Source organism: Camarhynchus parvulus, chromosome 4A (assembly GCF_901933205.1).
Source record: "Camarhynchus parvulus chromosome 4A, STF_HiC, whole genome shotgun sequence".
Classification (NCBI taxonomy): Eukaryota; Metazoa; Chordata; class Aves; order Passeriformes; family Thraupidae; genus Camarhynchus; species Camarhynchus parvulus.
The window spans coordinates 11,306,312-11,326,874 of record NC_044600.1 but is presented as its reverse complement, the minus strand read 5'-3'; the positions used below and the strand labels follow the sequence as shown (position 1 = coordinate 11,326,874).

The following is a 20,563-nucleotide window of genomic DNA, read 5'->3' as shown; positions in this document are numbered from 1 at the left end:
AATTTCTTTCTTTGCTGTATAATTTCAGTGAATTAAGTGCAATGTGCAATGGTGTTCAAGCACCCATGTACATATAGATACATTTCCCTGATGCTAAAAGGATAAGAAACGAAGCGCCTCCATGTGTTATGTTTTTCACAGAAGCAGCTGATCTCTGCTGCACTGTCCATGCTCACCTACTGGCCCAGGTGGTCCAGGCAGGCCAGGATTACCTGGAGGGCCCTCAATACCTTTTGGTCCTGGAATTCCAGGTGTTCCTGCAAAGTACAGGCATTTCAATCAAATAATAAACAAAACTGACTTTTCAGCAGATGTTGAAATGCTACAATCTGAGATGCCCTGAGTTACAAATGAGCTAATTCTATCAAGATACTGTATTTATGCCCATTTTGCAGATTTACAGCTGGTAAGGAGATGAATTAGAAACCAAAAAATGCACAGAAACAAAACATACTGGTACAACTGCCCTTACTGCTACTCTCAAGCCTCCTCTTAACTGGTGAGTGCTCATGGCCAAGGACACAGCAACTCAACAGTTACCATTTTAAAGACAGATGTTTCTGCTTGACAACAAATTGAAAGCATTATGAACTGGGATTGAATAGTCCTTCCCCAATCCTCTTTTCCCTGCCTGAAAAAGTAAAAATGGTCCTAGGGTTTACAACTAGATTCTCACCCCGACATCATGAGCTGAGTGGGAGGCAGGAGAAACATCTGATCTGTTGCAGTGTCTGCTCTGAACAACACCTGAGCCTGACCAAGGCAGTGTCTCAATACACCTTGTGGCTGCTCAGTCTTTTAGGCATGACATGAAACAGAGGGTAAAACTGTCAGGCTCATAGTCAGGTTTTGTTTTCTGCTAAGCTTCCTGTTGCCATGACCACAGTTGTAAATTCCCTAATTTTCTACATCAAAGCATCTCAAGCTTATTTGTAAAACAGCCTTTAGTGCTGTAAATGCAGCCAAGGTAAAGACTTTGTTTCTTTAAATTTTGAATGAAAAAACTGACATACACCTGTGAACAACTACTATCAATTTTTTTAAAGAGCAAAGTGCAAAACCTAATTTAATGATATTTTAGAGATTTCTCTTTAGAGCACACTTTTTTGGACAATAAGTGATATGAAAAAACAGCTAAGTCTTCCAGGATGGCACTCTTTTACTGATTCATGAAGAAAAAAAAAATAGCTACTTTTTTTTTATCCCAATATTTGTGTGTTAGAGGACGTTAAGAGTGAGTGCTATGGAGAGTATTAACTAACACAGCTGCTCCATCCCCTCAATTTCAGAAGGCACTCAATAAGAGAGGCATTCCCACACTTTTGCAGTGACAATTCCAACAGCACAAAGCTTAGAAGCAGCAGATTGCCAGAAACTCTGAGAAGCTGGAGTCTCCTCCAGTTACCCACTGTGTTTAGCTGTTCATATCAATATTAGCAAGAAGGGAAATGAAAAAAAAATCTGTTGATGATTACCTGGGAATCCAGGAAGGCCTGGTTCTCCTTTTGCACCTGGACTGCCTGGAAATCCAGGCAAACCAGGATTTCCAGCTATACCTTTAGAGCCTGGACTACCTGGGTACCCAGGCAAGCCAAGATCTCCCTGGAAAACATTAAGCAGAAATACAAACCCAGATTTCTTAAGATAGGAAAGTCCTTATTATATGTTCCCCATCCTACCATCACATCAAGGTCACAAGTATATTGTGTACACCTCTCCTCAAGTCCAGTTAATGTGAATCATCTCAACATAAAATGAAACAAAACCAGCAATAGTAAAGACTTCCACAGTTTTCCCCTATAATTTTGTGTACAGTATCATAGCTTTTCCTCAGAACTGGCCTATGTTAAAGAAAAAAGTACCTTCCTTTCTTCTAGCAGGATCAGAGATTTTTTACCCTATGATAATGCAGAATAAAAAAGAAACCAGTGCAGCTTTAATCATGCAATGTTTTTGCTACGTTAATTGTGCACAACATGAATTGCAAGGCATCAGTGAAGACTGGAAGACATTCTGAAGATCTTTCTGTCACTTTTTTGTGAGCGGCAGAAAGGATGATATAGGTAAATATTAATTAAAATACTTTATACAGACTAAAATTTTAAGACGCAGTAACCATTCTATATTATTAGTAATCTGTTCTTAAATGCATATCTGAAATTTTTAGGAATTAACTACATAATTACACAGGGGGACAATGATATTAATTGTATAAATCCCTAGCAACTACAAAAGTGTCACAGTGAAGATTAGGCCACTAAGTAAATCCAACTTGAAAAGTCTGATAAACAGTCTTCTCCTTTAACCTGATTAAGTTATAAATAAATATTTTCACCTTTAAAAGAAATTTTTATCTCACCTGAAAAGTCAACTCTGGTTGTTACTAATATATTTTTATATATATTTACAGTTATACATAATATATATAAAGTAATAGTTGAGGGGAAAAAAATCAACACAAAATTTAATTTCCTCATGTAATTTTCAATTCAAGGATTTTGTAAAAGTACCTTTGGTCCAGGGGGACCAGGAATACCAATGCCTGAAAGACCAGGGTCACCTTTCTCCCCTTTCAGTCCAGGAAATCCTGCAGGCCCAGGCTGCCCTGGACGTCCTGCTAGTCCTTGGTTGCCTTTAAGCCCAGGGGGACCTGTCCAAAAGATAAAATGAAATTTAAAAAAAATTAAATAAAACTTCTGCAGCAATTTACAGAAATCATTCGAAGTACAGCAACTGAACTAGAAAGGCCTAACAATTTAACTGGCTGGCCTTGAATAGCTAATGTTTTTTTACATTTAAAACCAAACTAAAACAATTACCTAAAAATCTCCATTATGTATGTAGGGCTTTATGCAATCTTAATTTATTGCTATTATTACATGCTAGACACAAGCAGAGTCATCTTTGGGGTATACAAAAGGAGAACACTGTAAAATTCAAGCACAGAAACTAACCTGGAAGACCCATCTCTCCCATAGCTCCTTTTAATCCTGGAGGTCCTGTTGGTCCTGGCTGCCCAGGAAGCCCCATGTCTCCCTTGATGCCTAAGAAAGGTGTGATTGAGTTAATTAATGACAATAATTACAGGTTTCTGATATCCATGCATTCTCATATGAACATACTTATCATCTGATTACAAGCAATGGATTTGGAGTTGCTTTAGGCCTCATACTGCTCCTACTTGCTTTTCCACACTTATTTGTAGTAAAATATTCAACACCTTCATTTTGTTGCAAGCCAAGATTTGATCAAGGCCACTTATTTGTTTTGAAATAAGTCTAATGAAATAGGTCAAGTCTCAGTCCAGGATTTAGTCACTATCTGAAAGGATTCAGCACTGGTGTGACATGGTCTGTCATGAGTTCCTATGCAGAATGAACACATCATCATCTTCTTATGTGCAACAAGTATTCAGCAGCTTCTTTTACAGAATTAAATGCAACCTACAATGCCCAAACTAGTTTGAGTCCTGGATATTAACAATATTCCCTAAGCCCAACAAAATATCTAGAGCAAGGCCTACATTAGACACAGCAAGAAAGGACTCAAGATCTCCGATAAATTATTACAGCTGTAGGGAGAAGAAGTGCAAAACAGAATTAATTTTCTTTGTCCTTGCAATTCTTTAAAGCAAATATTTGACACCCAGACAGCCTTTGCAATACATCCATTTGGCCATTTTCAAAATAGAATGCTTAGCAATATACAAAATAAACATAAGAAATGAAGGTTCTGCAGTCACATTGCTTGCTCAAGCAGCAAGTACTTTTCCAGTCATCCTGAAAGACACCTTAATCTTCAATGGGAACAGTTTAAACCTGCTCTTGCGTCTGTTTGAAGGAAAGGGCTTCAAGCATGTGTTTGGATAAGGACTTTAAATGTCCCAAAACTGTGCTTCAGTTTTAAGTGCAAATCCCTAACGTTAGTTTAGATATAAGCGGATTAACATTCCAACTCCATGTGATAAAAATACATGCAAATCTTTATTCATCAAAGCTGTCCAGTTGAGACCTCGTTTACTGACCTGGCAATCCTGGCACACCTGGTGGGCCACTAAGTCCTGGTGGGCCTGGGTCACCTGGGAGACCTTGATAACCTTTCTGGCCTGATAAACCAGGGATACCTCAAGGGAAAAAGACATATTTTATTATTATTACTATCACTACTACTGTATGTTTTCTTTTACCTTAAGGGATCAGATGTAGCTATGGATGAATAAAAAACCAAATAGGGATTTTTCTTCAGTAAATATAATTCCCCTAGCTTAGCAAAGAAAAGTATCACAGAACACAAAGTATTTGTTCTGGAAAATTTAAAATTACTACAGAACAGGAACAATATAATAAGTAGAGAAAAAAGTAACTTCATGACTAATGCCAATATACTTCACTCAAGGGCTGTCTTCTGGATGAGCAGACTCCATTCTAACCTCTGCATTCATCCAGATTATTTATTTATATACAAGTTCAATTACCTTGCTACACCATAATCACTTTGGGACTAATATATTATAAAATTTAATGCAGGTTTTTTAGCATATTTTTACAAATTCTATGTGGCTGTTATCCTATAACAACTTTGTGTTGCCCTGCTGACATAGTTAAACCTGCCTTCCACAGGAAAAGAAAAATAGTGTTTTAGGAGCCTATCTAGGCTTATGAGAAATTAATACAATAGCTAAATTAGCACAATAATGGCTGGGACAACATTTAGGGAAAAGCATTCGGGCTCTCTCAAGGGTAGAATATTTTTTACTCTTTTCAAGACTAAATTAAGAGTTCAAAGCAGACATCAGAACCCTTGGTGGGGGAGGAGGGAGAAGCCAGTAAGAATGAGAGAACACAGACTTGAAAAAGACTTCCAGGCTGCCAATTCCCCAAGCAGAAACACACACAGAGATGACACATTCAGCTCATAGGTGGTATAGAGAGACACCCAAAGGGAGAATACAGAGGTGGTGCATGAGCAGATAGCCTGATCAACTTCATCCTATGTGGCAAAGACCAAAGGGCCTTTGAGACAACAGGAATGCAGCCAGGACAGCAGCTATGAAAACTCTCTCATCATGCTTAGGAATAACTCCTAGAAGAGTGAATTGTAATCCTGCTAAAAGCATCTTAGTGCTGTTACAAAACTGCCATGTGCCAAGTAATAGTAACAGCTAATGAGCAAGGACACTGCAAACTAATCATAAAAAGGAACTTGGTCACAAAATCCCTTTTAAAAAAGCCTAAACACAAGACCCTTAAACCACATCTATATTCCAAATTAATTTTTTTCTGTAAGAATGAATGAATAGTAATGGATTCAGTCACAGCTCACTACAATGTGTAGAGGACAAAGCACCTCCCCACACCCACATGCAAAGTTCTTTACCTGGAACACCTGGCTCGCCTTTTTCTCCTTTTGCTCCCAGCTGTTTGGGATCAAGTGTTCCTGGTGGACCTGGCAGACCTGCTTCACCTTTGATGCCTTTCTGCCCCACTGGTCCAGGAGGTCCTGGTGGACCAGGTAATCCACTATTACCTACAGAAGGTACAGCCAACAAAAGGAAAAAATAATCCTTAAAGGTAGGCTAATGTATTTGTCATGCTTTGTCTTACACAGGCATTCCATGATTTATTCATGAGGTTGGAATTCATGCAATGGTCAGGCAGTTCATGGAAGGTGCTCCATAGCACCTTTAGCCCTGGAACAAAGCTGAGTGAATGGAGTGCACAGGGGTGTCTGCCAGCTCAGGGCAGCAGAGGAAGCAGCTGCGCCTGTCTGAGCCATGCTGTGCTACCAGCACAACAGCTATGGCACCTTGGGATTCAGAGCCTCCTTGTTGTGGAGAGGTGAACTGGGTTTTCTCCAACCAAACTCTTTCAAAATTCTTCTCCAACAAGGGGGTTGGGAAAATGCAGAGAGAAGAGACTCTCTCTGATACCTATACAGCTAATTCTTGATGACTCCATAACCTTAAGCTACTGATTTTCTTCTTTCTGCTGTTTTAAGCAGGCTTCAAAACACACTGCAGAAATATTGCCCTACTTCAATGCTAACAATCCAAAGGAAATGTTTCTAAAATAGCTAACAATTCATGACATCAACTAAATAGTGATTGAATGCTATGGCTTAAAAATGCAAAGCAATACTGAACATCAGCACTGTCACAAGACAATAACTTAGGCAGGTCCCAGAAATTAAAACCTAAATGTTAGTATTACAAAACCTCTTTTAACACAGGAGAGGGAAAACAGCATTCTGTGTCCCTTTCAGGGGTGAACAAAACAAACATTACCTTTCAAGCCAGGCAGACCATTTCTTCCAGGAGTTCCTGGAGGCCCTGGAGGACCAGGAGCTCCCATGACACCCATCTCACCTTTGGCACCTAAAAGCATTGAACCAACCACACTGTCATTCTGAACAGAAACTCAAAACCTAACAGGTACCTTAAATTTGCTTCCCTGGATCTCTATGGTATTTATTAACCAGCACATGTGTGTTTTAAGGGAATTACAAGTACTCATTTATTGCATAAATTAATATCAGATAAAATGACACCTGAAAATTGTGGCAATTTTTCCAGTTAGATCTCTGAGAAGAGAATTTGCACTGCTCTGCTATGGTAGAAAGCATGTTTATATCTCCAAGAGGTTTAGTTCCCTGGTTTGAAACACAAATACTAGTTGGAACAAACTTGACTTGAGTGAAAGGCAAGAAGACATAATTAAGTATACACTACTTCTAGAATATTTTGTATTGCTCCCTCTAACCAAGAGATTATCAAAATTAATTTTTAGTATTTCTACTTCAAAGGCCAAAACAGACTAGCTTAACTGAATAGTCTAGCATTTAGAATAAGGAAATTAATACTTAAAACTAAGTAGCATTTTTCATGATTTTTTAAACAAATTTTATTCTCAATTATAGCAGTGACTAGAAAAAAAAATCACAAAATAAATTAGAAAAGTATCATAACAATGATGATCAAAGGCATATCTGAAAGCTATGAAAAAGAATAATATATGAAATATTTAAATCAAGTTACAGGGAAGAGTGAAAAGGTAACAAGGATTTTAATGCAACAAATCTGGTGACAATTTTGTTAAAGTATGAGGTGTAATGGTCACATAGATCCAACTTCAAATAGGTAGGATAAACACCTAAGCACATTAAGCTGGCATGGCCAAGCATAAAGAGCTTACCACCTGTAACTGCAGTTTGGTCTTTCTCCACAGGTAAAATACATGAACTTACCTGGAAATCCAGGTATTCCATCCCTGCCAGGAGGCCCAGGTGAACCCTGAGGCCCTGGTAGTCCAGGGGGCCCTGGATATCCTGGAGCTCCTTGGTCACCTGGAGGACCAGGAATATCGAAGCCTGGAGGACCTGGATCCCCTTTCTCCCCTGGAATGCCTTGCAGCCCTAGACAATGTGGTTAAGACAAAACCTTTTAGTAAAAAGTGAGGCAAGGCTGAGATCTGTGTGACTGGGTATAGTACTGCAGGAATAGTTTTAGTTGCAATCCATTCCTAGCACTGCTGAACACCCCGCAAGTCTTCTAAAACCAATTATTTTTTAATGGCTTCCAAGTGTTAGAAGGCCATATTCTCCTGAAAAAGAAACATGACTAAAATTTTACTAAGATGTAGCAAATGCAATTCAAATCTCAAAAAGAAAACAATTCTCTTCAACAACATTTTATGTCTGATTATTAAAAGAAAAAGCCAAATTTAGTAGACTAGTTTGTATTTTAAAATTAGGTATTCACATTCACATATGTCCATGAATTACTCAATTTTCCTATGTTCTAAGGAAACAGCAGCTGAATATTTTTGAAGGCTAGCAAAATTCTGCACTGCACTGTATTTTCCCTAAATGAAAAATAATAATTGTCAGAATTTGCTTAAGATTGTTCAGTGCTAATGACCCTGAGCTCCAGGCACTGAAGCAAGCAGGTGGCTCATTTCCCTCCAGTGCACAGAGTCAGTGAAGATGCTCACTCTGGAAGTAGAGCTGACCAAAAAGAAGAATTCATAAATCTCAAGTTAAGAAAAGGCTTTGGTAAAGAAACCACAGTACCTGGGGGACCTGAGGTTCAAAAGCCAACGAGTTAGAGCTCATCAGGAAGTTGAGACAGGTAGCAGTAAGCAGTTGTAATAGTCATTAAGTTAGGAAACAAAATAAAGCACATATAGATTAGAACAAAGACAAAAAACCAAAATCTATCTGAAGTTACTGAAAACAGATCTAAATACAAAGAATTCAATGCTAATGCAGCTAAGAGAAACTAGACTGCAAGGAAACTTGGAGATCTTTTTAAAAGTGCATCCATCCCTGTATGCAGAAGCCACAGATATTTTCAAATATTGATGGTACAGTTAAAAAAATTTTTCCCCTCTCTCCTTGTCTGTATTCTTTACAAAAGTGGGGAACAAGGTTTTTCTGATATGTTTCTTACAAAACTCTCATTTCTAGAGACTGGCTTGGACCCCTTCTGAGCACCAGAGTACCAGAGTACCCCCTATCAATCAGCTTCTCATTGATTGGCCTCACATTCTGTTAAATCCCTCCAAAAAGGGATTTTCAAAAGATGTTCTTTCCTTATTACACAAAAAAACTTTCAATATTTTCCCCCATTCTTTCAGTTCTATTATGTAAGCACACATTGTTACACCACAGATGGTATACTGCATGTTGCATGCCCTGGCATAGTCTCAGATAATTGACACCACCATGCCAAAACCTCATCAATAACACCAAGGCAGAAGAATTCCAACTCTGTAATGGTGACCCCACTCTCAGCTGCAAGAACAAGTTTAGGAGTGATGTCATCATGTGTTCTTTGCACACTGAAAAGGTAGATTGAATTTTCTTGATGGCATAAGCTGTGGAATTGCATTTATTTAATTCAAAGCATGTTCCCCTCTGGCAGCAGCTTATCACTGCTTTAAACCCTGGTGTCAGGTGCCTGGAGTGGCTATTTTGCACAGAAAAAAACCACAGTACCAGATGATGGACAGCGGATACACATGCTCTGTATTCAAGGACTTTCTATCAGCAAGTAGGGAAAAAAAAAACCAAAACATAATATATGGGACAAACTCCATACCTAGAATGGTAAAGATATTTTTTCAAATAGAAATTAATTCCAATCTAATTTCTGGTCTCAAAAAAGTAACCACATCATAATTAGAACAATGTAGACAACACAGTAAATTCTAAAGTAATTTGTTACATATTCAAAACAGGAAAAATGTTGACCTATTGCAAACTACTCGAATAAATGGTGGTGTAGACAAAGCAAATTCTGAACAGGGACTTCTCTCCAAGAATTTTCTAAATTACCTGAAAAACAGAGTCCCAGAAACTTTACCCTAATGCTGCATAAAGGATCAGAATCAAAACAGCCCAGTAATACACACGAGGGATGGGAGAAGGGAATTAAGGCATTCTGCACAGAACAGAGACAGAGCAGTGCCAAGGGAAATAAGGATTTCTGAAGCAGGACCTTGCAGCATGCACCAGATTTCAGAGTCCCATGCTGTTAATAGCCACACTGATTAGTCAGTACAGACATGAAGAGTGAAAATAGAGGCATTTCAAATCCATCAGCTCTAGCAATCATTGTGCATTTGTCAACATTGGTATTTTGCAGAATAAATTGGTGGTCACATGAAATCAAACTCTGGCTAGCACCAGAGAGATGTTACATGAAGACAAAAGAACATGCATTGGATGAAACATTCAAACCCACACTCATCCATCCCCCCTCACCCCAAAATCAGGTCCTTCTGTTTCAGTTTAGCTTCCAGTGCAGCTCAGGATCCTACAGTCAGCACAGCCAGCCAGGCTCAGGACCCACTGCTGCCCCAGGGAACCCCTGTGTGCCTTGTCCCAACCCCTCCTGTGCCCTGCTCCCAGCACTGGGCACACCCCAGGCTGGCTGGTGCCCTGACCACATGCTCCTTGCCCCACTCAGGAAGAATAGATTGAAACCTGACCCACACTGTGCATGCAAGCAGAATTCAAACTCCATGGGTCTGTTTACTCAAGTGCTTGTCCACCTTCAAGTTCAGCACTTTGCTGAATCTCAGGTCACAGTTCATAAAGATCTGAATATGACCAACCAACCCAGGATCCATGGTCTTACAGCTGGCCATGGCTTTGTCAGCATGCATTGCAAACAATGACAAGCCCAGTGCTGACACACAAACACGTTCAAATAGTCTAGCTCACAGACATGCAACACAAACATTTTACAGGCATGGCAGAATTAAATATTTAATACTGGAACTGGATGTGTTTGGAAGGGCTTTGGTGCAAGGCATGCTGAGGACCACAGAAAGTATTCTCACTGTGGTGACTGCCATATACTTGCAACATCAAGAGCTGGTGCACAGCAAGCCCATTCACTGAATGAGAGGAAAAGGAATTTCCCTGAATGAACTTTGAACAGAATGATGTACATGGACACACATGTACCCTTCTGTGTAGAGATGGAACAAGTTCATATCTTCATCAATCATCAGTCATTTTAGACAAAAGGCAACCAAACTCCCTTCAGAGACAAACTTAATTATCACTGTCTATCTGTGAGTTGGACCTTCAGCCCCTTGTGTCCCTGCTTGTATATGCCAGAAATAACCTATGGGAACCATTTGTGTAAGTTTTACCTGGGGGGCCAACAGGACCTGGAGGTCCTGGAGATCCAGGAGGACCTTGACCACCGATGCCAGGAATGCCTGGTGGGCCTGGAAGTCCTGGTGGTCCACTTGGTCCAGGGTCACCTAAAAGAGAACACTCTTGTTTAGACAAATACTGAACTCATTTCAGAGACATTTGCTTTCAGAGCAGAGTCCCTGCACATTGTACTTGGAATCTCATCCTTGCAAGCAAACAAACATTGATCTAACAGAGAAAAAAACCACACACTCCAGAGGCTATTTCCCAAGGCCAGAGATTTGTCCTCACTCAGTATGGACTGCATGAAGTTTATGTTTCTAGGCTACACATAGACATATTGCAGCATTATCCACATCAAACTCAAAAGATGCTCCCCAGTAAAGCAGGCATGCTGGGCAGGCCAGTACAGGCCATGGTCAAGAGCAGAGGTAAATGAATTGCTAACTGTGCATGTGGAAGCACAGTGCATCTAAACGACAATTATTCTATTGACAAAGCTTTGCCCCCATATAAACATTATTTTTTAGAATACAGAGCTTCAGGTACTGAGCCACAGATTGGGATTTACTCCCTTAGCTGCCTTTTGAGAACATAATTTTCCATTTACACAGGTGTGTCTGTTTTGGAAAAATTGATTTTGAAGTAATGGCTGTAAAGTCAGCACTGCTTGTATTTAACTGCCATATGCCTTCCAGCACAGCTACATTTTAAAAAGTTCAATAGGGGAACAAAACAGGGGAGAGTTCTCAATACCTTTGGGCCCTGGGGTTCCATCAAAGCCTGCCCGGCCCGGGAGACCAGGGTTTCCTGGGAAGCCAGGATCACCTTTAGGTCCTTGACCTCCTTTTATGCCAGGGGGTCCTGGGGCCCCAGGTGGTCCTGGAACTCCAAATCCACGCTCTCCCTATAACAAAGAAATTTAAAAAAATAAAAGGGGATTTTCTAAGTTTAGCCTCTCCTAAAAATGTTAAAAGTAACCAATTAAAAATGGCCACCATCTTAGAGTTCAATTACTATTTTACTACCCTCACTCAAACTGTCAAGTAAAATATTTTACTTCCCCACCATCAAAAGCTGAGAATGAGAGGTGAAATCCTCCTCAGCATCTTCCCAGTGACACAGAAAAACCTCTAAGGGAAGATTTATACTAAACACAAACACAGACCTTCTCTCCTGGGAAACCGGGTGGTCCAGGAGGTCCATCCAGACCAGGGCGACCTGGAGTTCCTGGAGCTCCGGGCGGGCCTGGAGTCCCTGGGAAACCTACACATGACAGGAAGATTAGGGAGCAGAAAGGACACCAGAGAGCATTAGAACAACTCCTCCAGACATGCCTAAAGCCCGTGAAAAGAGGTTCTGTGCTAGCTAGCCCAAGCACTGAAGGGGTACCCATTCAGCTGAGAGAACTTCTGAGCATTCAGTCTTCGTCACAAAGGGTCTCTGGGACTCTCCGAGGGGGCACTCCCTATGCTGTGAGCTTTTACAAAAATCACAAGCAGTTCACATCAGAAACATTAACATCTTGAGGCAGCATTTGGAGATCATTTATTGATTCAAGCTCATTTCCCAAAGTCTTACCAAAGTGTTACTGGTTTACTGAAAAATGTAAGCTACTGAGAAGGAGCAGGACAGTGAACAGAGTAATAACAGCTCAGCAGTTTTTTTTCTCTTGGTATTTCTGAAACTGTTATAAAGATGTATAGCCTTAGGACAAACATTTTTTAAAGGATGTTAGAGACAGAAATACACTCCCTAGTAAAAAGTCCCCTCTTCCAGCCAGTACAACACAGTAACAGGGCAGTAAACATACCCTTTGGGCCTGGTGGACCTGGAAGTCCAATGCCAGGAATACCTGGCTCTCCCTTTGGACCTGGGATGCCAGGTAAACCACGCTGACCTGGCTGACCAGGATCTCCTGTAAAAAGAAGAGCATCAACATAGTTATCCAGAATCAGAATAAAAAGGTCTTGGAATCCTCTGGGTATCTAGCTGCTGTGCTTTACCTGGAAGACCTGGATCACCAATTCTTCCTGGAGGACCAGGGGGACCAGGAACTCCTGGTTCTGTAATAGTCTGGCCAGGGTCACCTTTTGGACCTAAAACCAAAAAGTAGAAATATGCATCACTCAGTAGGAGTTGGTTTTGTTTTTCTTTAAGCAGAAATAATGCCAGTCCCATCCCAAGCTTACAAAGAACTCAGATATCAGCAATACTTTATTCAATAGGTTCTCTAGCCCCAAGCCCCACAAAGCACTTAGAGGCTCAGAAGCCCTGTTTAATGTTCAGACAGTTTTTCTGAACTGTTATTTTTTAATAGCTTCATCCTAGGTACCATCATATGAGGAGTATTTCCATAGCTGACACCAGCACAACTTGATTAGGATCTGTGTAGTTGACAAGAAAGAAACAAAAGCAAAGTTGTTCAAAGCAACCCCTTTTTCCCCCCACCCTGTTTTAGCTGCAGTGTAGCCCAGCATACAAAGGTAGTTGCAGTGCATTTCCACTGCAGTCAGTGGGGAAGGAGAAGCTTCCCTGGAGGTCAGAGCAGAAGGTGAGGCACGTGCCTAAAGTGACATGGCACAGATGCTGCCCTCCCTCTGGTTCTGTGAGGACCCTCAGTAAGGGAGAACACTTATAACAGGTCATACAAAGCCTCTAGGAAAAGTTTAAAAGCAGCATTATGTTCTGAGAAGGGGCAAAGTTTGGCTTTGCAGCCCTTGCTCAACAGCACACAGAGACCAACTCACCTGGGACACCAGGAGGTCCTGGACGGCCAGATACACCTTGGATGCCCTTTTCACCAGGTGAGCCTTGTGGACCAAAACCAGGAGGTCCAGGAAGCCCTTTCTCTCCAGGAAGACCTGGTATTCCTGGGTCACCTGGAATACCCATTTCTCCTTTGAATGCAACACTGCCCTGGAAATAGAAAGAACATGATGGGAAAGGTAATGTATTTACTAATCAAAAGAGTAAAATGTTTTATTGCTTCTGCTTTGAAACTCTGGCAGTTTTCACTCTTCCAGCTCTCATTAGCTGCCTACATCTTGCTAACATGGTAGAGAGCAGGCCTAAACCTGGCTACTTAGTTCTTCCCAGTACATGTGTGGAACGTAGACAATGGCAGAAGGGACGCTCTGACACTGCCCAGGAGGAGCCTCAGCTTATTTCTAGAGCACTGGCAGATTCAGGAGGTATCTTAGTGTATCATCACTAGACTGGCATTTACTGAAGAGAATTCATGCCTTATCACATACAGACAAAGTGCATTTGTGCCAGTTCTCTTATCTGCACTATGTCAAATGCATGCAGGACTTCCCAAAACATCCATCCAGTCAAAGACAGCCTCAAATGGCACTCACAGGTTCCCCCTTAGGGCCAGGCAAACCTGGCAGTCCATCTCGTCCAGGAGTGCCATCTATGCCAGGGAGACCTGGAGGTCCTGGGAAGCCAGGGTCTCCTTTGTCACCTTTCAGTCTTGGAGAAGTCAGGACATCCCCTGGGTCTCCTTTAGGACCAGGTCTACCAGGAGCACCTGGGGTGCCTGGGAAGCCCTGAGGGAGAAAAAAACAAAAAGACAAAAAAGAAGGTATTTTAGTTTTTCTTTCACTCCCTCTCTAAGTATGGAACAATGTATGAATCATGCATTCAGGATAGTTATAGACCACCAAATACATATTAAACAATATATTAAATCTATTGTTTACAGATCTACCTGTCATGCAAGACAAATGAGACACTATTTTCCCCACCAGAACACAACACCACCACTTACTGGTGGCCCTACAAGGCCAGTTAATCCAGGAAGCCCCTTTTCACCTTTTGGTCCAGGAAAACCAGGAGAACCTGAGTAGTGCAGAAAACATAAAAGAAAAACATAAATCTGGAGAGGCTGCAATATCAAACATTATGTTTCATTGATAACAGCTAAGTTGTTTTAAAACTAGACAAAGTTTACTCTGGTTTTTTTTTTGAGAGCTTCATTTTATTTGAGCAGAAACATATTTGCAACTCTAGTTGAACCAGTAGTGTCAAAAAAAAAAAATCACACTTTTAAAAAGCTCCAGCTCCTCCATTACTCCATTATTCCAGGAACAGCAGTAGTAGAAGTTGATTTTTCTCTCTCAGTTAAATCTACAGCAGACCCTAAACCTTCAAAATGCAGAATGCTTGCAAGGCTGTCTTTCAACAGAGAAGTATTTCTCAAAGACTAGATTTTCAAAGAATGAGTGTTTGTTTTACACATGCCCATCTCATTTCTTTTCAACTGTGCAAAACACAACACGCACCAACTCTGCACTGGAGATGACAAATGCACATTCGAACTTGTACACGATATACAGATATATTGTGACCATTGTACCCAGACAACCCTGATAAAAAGTGACTTTATGGAACATATTAAGTAAACCAGTGGAGACTCCAGCCCTACCTGGACTACCCGGAGGTCCTGGTGGTCCCCTCTCCCCAGGAGGACCAGTTACTCCAGTTCCTATGCAGTTGAAGCACGTGTCTCCTCGGTCACCTAAAAAGATTTGCATTGAAAAAGTGTACTTGAGCATCAGGTTTTAGAAAATATTACAAGAATTCAGTAAAACTGCAACTGTTTTCTTGCTACTGATCTATAATACCAGGTCCAAAGTGACTTTAAATAATTATTGCTTAAAATTAGAAGCTTCCCCCCTCCCCCAAGTTAAACTAAAGCTTTTTGGTGGCTAGGAGACAACCAATATCAGATATGATTAGATTGTATTTATGACAGTGCAAAATAATTAAAACAAAAGCAGGGCTTTCAGAAATAGAAGGTAAAACCATGGACTCTTTTTCTTCTCAGCAGAAGTGTCCCCTTTTAAAGTAGGTACTTGACACTTCTAACTACAACTATAAACCACATGTATCAAAATCCCAAACTTAAACTCCAAGAGTGCAAAATAAATATTGGGAATGTTTCATTGATTTGAAAATAGACTAAAAGTATTTAATGAGGGAAAAAAAATTTTTTTCAAGAAGCTTAGGAATTTCCTTCACATACAGACTTATGCGACATTCATCAGTGAAATATTTGAGCATTTCATTTAGGTTAATTAGTTAATCTTTACAATCTCCATGACAAAAAATATTTTTCTTTCAAGTGAGTACAAAATTAAGTGAGATGTCTAAAGTAATTTATGATGTCCATGGTTGGGCTAGGAAAAGATTCTCACTTACCCATATCAGCATCCTCATTGCAAGGTTGTCTTTTTGGAAACAAGGATATATATTAAATATGACTTTCTTTTGCTTAGCAAACAAACAAACTCACTGCAGACTGACCAGCTCAAATTAGGAGTCTTGTATTTATAACTGTAATGCTGCTTTCCATAAAAAATGTCAAATTTATTAATGAATAATATTAATGAATTTTCAAACAGACTTGGCCAGTGCTGTTACAAATCACACAGTTTCTATCTGCCTGGGAGATACTCATAATCCTCCATTATGAGGTTCCATTTTACTTTATTCAAGATCATTATTGGTTACACCCTCAGTCACTCAGACTACTGTGCATTAATGTTAGGTGTTAAGGAGTATCCTACACTCTAAGCAAATAGCTTTCTTATACAGAGACATAAAACATCTGCACTTAACCCTTCTGGGAAGGGCACCATTAATCACTATTTAATGCAGGCTTTACATTTTTTACCAAGCTTCAAAAAAAGGAGAAAAATAGAAAATGTAGCCATGACACTGCACCTTTTTGGCCTCGCTCCCCTGTAAAACCTTGTTGTCCTGGAATTCCTGGAGGACCTGGTGGCCCTTGCTCACATAACCCTTCACCTAAGGAAAATCAGGAGAGGTTTTATTATCTATTTGTGTTAGAATGACAGCAGCACCAAATAGATGTATTCAGTACAAAAATGTATTTGTGTAGAGATTCTAATACACCCACCATAATCACAGACCAAACATTTTGGCAATTCAGACAGGATTGCTGGTGAAAACCCACACATGTAATTCAATCTCAAAAAGAAACAGTGATATTACACAACAATCCTCAATTCCTTGCAACCATCTCCCACTGCTTCCCACAGCCTACACACTTCCATCTCTACACTTCATTCTGATGTTCAGTCTCGTATCATAAAAACATGTCTATGAATCATCATCAGAGCAAGGGCACTTCAGATGCCAATGCCATCTAGACACTAAATTCCTCCCTGAATCATGTTAGCCCCTCTCCACTACAGCTTTCCAGTTCTTATAGTCTATCTACCATTCCCTACTCTCCATATACCAAAAAGGAGCTAAATGCTTTCATCCAAAGTGTTCACTCCAAAGCTAATTTCATGTGGTCAACACACAAGAATATTTATGAAATGGAACTGGAATTCTGTGAAAAGTTATACCTTCGACTCTCCTGCTATCACAGCTCTTAGTAGGGAACAAATTCTGTACCTGTCCTTAAGCCTGAGGTTTTCCTACAGATGTCTTGATTTGCAATGGGAGCAACTTGGAGAACCTATAGCAATAGAATCTCATGGACTTCAGCTGCTGATAAACAACATCTTTGAAGGTGGATTTAAAAAACCCAAACAAACAAACCACAGAAACCCAAACCTAAACAAATGTCAAAGCAGTTTAGTCTCTTCTACTTGCTGTTTATGTGATCATCACTTACCAGGAGCAACAGATGGTGCAGGTGGCCCTGGGGGACCTGGTGGTCCTGGCGGTCCTCGTGGTCCCTCAACTCCTGGTTGCCCAGGAATAGAAACCCCAGGTAAACCTGGATCTCCCTTCTGTCCTCTCTCACCAGGTAAGCCAGGTGGGCCAGGAGGTCCAACAGTAGTGATCCCTAAGACAGGAAAGACTTTGTTCCTTGCTAGCTTAATAATTTACATCATATTTTTGCAGGGATGACAATGATACACATTTCACATTTTTGGAAATGTTTGTTTGAAAAATTGATCTGAGACTCAACAACTAAGTTCATGATTAGAAAAAAAAAGTACAAAACAAACAAAAACAGGACTAATGAAAGAATTATTGATGAGAAAAACCCCCATATATAAGCCGTATCATTAGAATCATTAGGTTCCTGTCTGTGCATGTATAATGCACATACAGGTGTCACTACTCACTCCCACTCTAGACTCAGATCATCTCCTACCACACATGTGGTACACAACACTTTCTCTGTGTAATGCAATGGGCAATATATATTAATTATAGATGAGTGATATGAGAGAGATTACCCCTAGAAGCACTAAGCTGGTATTTGATTAGCATCCTCAGTTCACCACAGCAAGGGCAATGAATGCTCAGAATTGCTCACATTATCCCCAGAAGTTCAAAACTACCCCTCAAGCTCAAAGGTATTCTGCCTTCTGTTAAAAGGATTGTGTAAAGGCTGCAAAGCCAAATACCCAATCACACTTTTGAGCATACAACTTCATTTAAAGCTTGCTCTCCTACCTGGAGATCCTGGCAAGCCAGGTGGGCCTGGCCTACCAGAGAATCCACGGTCCCCTTTGGCTCCTGGAAGTCCTGGCAACCCTTTGCTACCTTTTGGTCCCACTGTTGCATCAATGCCTGGCCTTGGAACAACCTGAAAATGTTACATGCTCATGTAAAGCTAATTGCCAAGAAAACAGTCATTGGAATCGTAAAGAGATGTGAGGGAGGGAAAGTTCAACATACTTTGAACCTTATGCCAATGACAGGATGCTTTCCCCACTCCACTGAATTACCAGGGAAAATTCCAGTAAAGAGCACTCCCCAATAGGAAGCTGTTTGCCTGCCAAGCCAACATAGTTACAACAGGCTTCAGTGAGGCTGACTCAGTCCTGCTGGTCTGAGGTTATAGTCTAGCCTGTGTTTGTGACCCAGCAAATCCCAGAGCACAGAACTGATCTTGAAAGAAGGAAACCATTGTTTCTGTTAGCATATGTATGAAAAATTTTCTGGTGCTCTTGGTGTTGTACCCAGAGATAGGACTCTCAGTCAGCCAAGAATTACAACGAAACAACACTGTCAACCAAATGCAGAAAAAACAAAGGATCAGCAACTTACAATTCCAGGAGGACCAGGGGGACCCATGTCACCTTTTTCACCCTACCAATGAAATTAAGAGCATTTCTGATACTGTGCAGCACTACATAAACAAGCTATTGCAAATATTTCTCAACACTGTAATAGCAAAGGCAATGCAATTACTACTCAGGCAGAAATTAACTCAGTGATGGCAAATTTTCCATCTATTACAGCAATATTGACAAAAATCCTGGCATACCTTTTCACCATCTCTTCCTGGAGCACCATTTATTCCAGGCCCACCAGGTAAACCCTTCAAGAAAAGGGAAATATAATCACACTCAGATCTTCTCCATATAAAAAAAAAAGCTTCTAAAGAGTTTTTTTGGATTAAAAACATATGAATTACTCACATCCCTACCAGGCTGACCAGGTTCTCCATCTTTGCCGGGTTTTCCCTTCAAAGACAAATATGCATTGAAATAAAATGCTTCAGTGGTAAAGAATTCTTATGGAAATTATGTTACTTGTTTCCCATTTTTCAATAAACCAAACTCTATCCAGAATGCAGTCCTTGGAACAACACAAAGACATCAACCATAACCAATGGAGTTACCTAAACTGAGGTTTCCTTTTTGAAAACCAGAGCACAAAGCCATGACAGTCTCAGAGAAATGCTGGGTGAATACAGCACAAAATGATCTCCAGCTAACTACTGCTGATTCATTGTGCTTACTACTCCTTTTATTTTAGCAATAGAGAAGTTCTTTATTTGGAAAACAGATCCTAAATCCCTAAATAGTAAAACACTATATTTAATTAGTATAATGTGACCAGTGAAACTAAATAAAACTTTGTGTTTGACTTTTAACTCTTCTTTAAATCAACATGACTTTCTCATTAGTATCAATGAAAATATAAGATGAAGTTCTGCTCAAAGAAGTGACTTCTAGAAGGCATGTTCTTGCTGAACAGATTTGTCATTGCTGCAATAAAAGCAGGGCAAGCTCCACTTTATTCCAGATGATTCAGTGGGCAGACAAATGGCACTTTATTGTCAGAGTCACAGGAGCTATGTCTGGGGGCACCTGCTGGAACAGAACTAGAGCAGGTGATTAAGCTTCACTTAGTGAACCTTTCTCAGTGCCAAGATCAGCTCTCAGTCGTGGAGAAATTGATAATAAGATCTCACAGACTTAGTGAATCAGAGTATAATGTGATTTGTGAAGTTTGTTTTCACTAGTGATGAGTTCTAACTCTCAAAACTGAGGTTTTAAGATTTCCTGTGAATGTGCAGAACTATCTATTTGAATTTGTAGACTGACATTTTTATATCTGAAATGGCTTTGACCTCACAGAATCATATGGAGCCCTAAAATGCAGCTTTAAAGTAACTTAATAGCAAAATTGCAATTCAAGTATGCAACATGCCCAGATTCAGAGTAATAAAACCAAACAAAAATATTGGTAAACAAGGTTTTGGCAAAAGGCATCTGACACATCCCCTCAGGACTTTTATCCTTTCAGATCTTTGCAAATTTATGTGGTTCCCATTTACTTTTGCAGAGAGAAGCAACAATTCAAAGCCCACTCAAAATATGAGACTTTTGGCTTGGTAAATCTGCTTTTTGTGTTCTTTAAAAGAGACAAATCAAAGCCCTTCTGTAAATCTCAGCAACTACAAAGGATTTTATCTGCAGCACCAAACATTTTTTTCCGCTGTATTTATTTCTTATGGAAAATGGAAAACCTTCTACTAGCATGTTTCTAAAGTGTTTATATATTGTCCAATTAACCAGAGCAGAACTTGTGCCTCCATTTTCAAAGGCACTTTGTTGATGAAACAATGCATTCAGAAGTGAAGATACTGAATGTTTTGAGCTGT

At 40.1% G+C, this 20,563-nt stretch overlaps 1 protein-coding gene across 5 annotated transcripts in view; it reads right to left on the bottom strand.

Annotated features, from left to right (window-relative positions):
* Positions 1–20,563, bottom strand: part of COL4A5 (collagen type IV alpha 5 chain) — a 75,342-nt gene that overhangs the window by 17,688 nt on the left and 37,091 nt on the right. For 3 of the 5 annotated variants that reach the window (XM_030967758.1, XM_030967760.1, XM_030967761.1), the window contains exons 16-39: positions 19,092–19,136; positions 18,938–18,991; positions 18,718–18,759; positions 18,121–18,253; positions 17,327–17,500; positions 16,402–16,485; positions 15,101–15,193; positions 14,444–14,514; positions 14,031–14,222; positions 13,419–13,587; positions 12,675–12,767; positions 12,482–12,586; positions 11,837–11,934; positions 11,425–11,575; positions 10,662–10,775; positions 8,068–8,076; positions 7,243–7,410; positions 6,284–6,373; positions 5,377–5,526; positions 4,025–4,123; positions 2,955–3,044; positions 2,511–2,650; positions 1,476–1,602; positions 177–257 (exon numbers count right to left, since the gene is read on the bottom strand). In XM_030967758.1, coding sequence (XP_030823618.1) covers positions 177–257; positions 1,476–1,602; positions 2,511–2,650; positions 2,955–3,044; positions 4,025–4,123; positions 5,377–5,526; positions 6,284–6,373; positions 7,243–7,410; positions 8,068–8,076; positions 10,662–10,775; positions 11,425–11,575; positions 11,837–11,934; positions 12,482–12,586; positions 12,675–12,767; positions 13,419–13,587; positions 14,031–14,222; positions 14,444–14,514; positions 15,101–15,193; positions 16,402–16,485; positions 17,327–17,500; positions 18,121–18,253; positions 18,718–18,759; positions 18,938–18,991; positions 19,092–19,136 — 2,572 coding nt within the window. The remainder of the gene's footprint in view (positions 1–176; positions 258–1,475; positions 1,603–2,510; positions 2,651–2,954; positions 3,045–4,024; positions 4,124–5,376; positions 5,527–6,283; positions 6,374–7,242; positions 7,411–8,067; positions 8,077–10,661; positions 10,776–11,424; positions 11,576–11,836; positions 11,935–12,481; positions 12,587–12,674; positions 12,768–13,418; positions 13,588–14,030; positions 14,223–14,443; positions 14,515–15,100; positions 15,194–16,401; positions 16,486–17,326; positions 17,501–18,120; positions 18,254–18,717; positions 18,760–18,937; positions 18,992–19,091; positions 19,137–20,563) is intronic. The other 2 variants (XM_030967759.1, XM_030967762.1) reach the window with 1 other exon arrangement.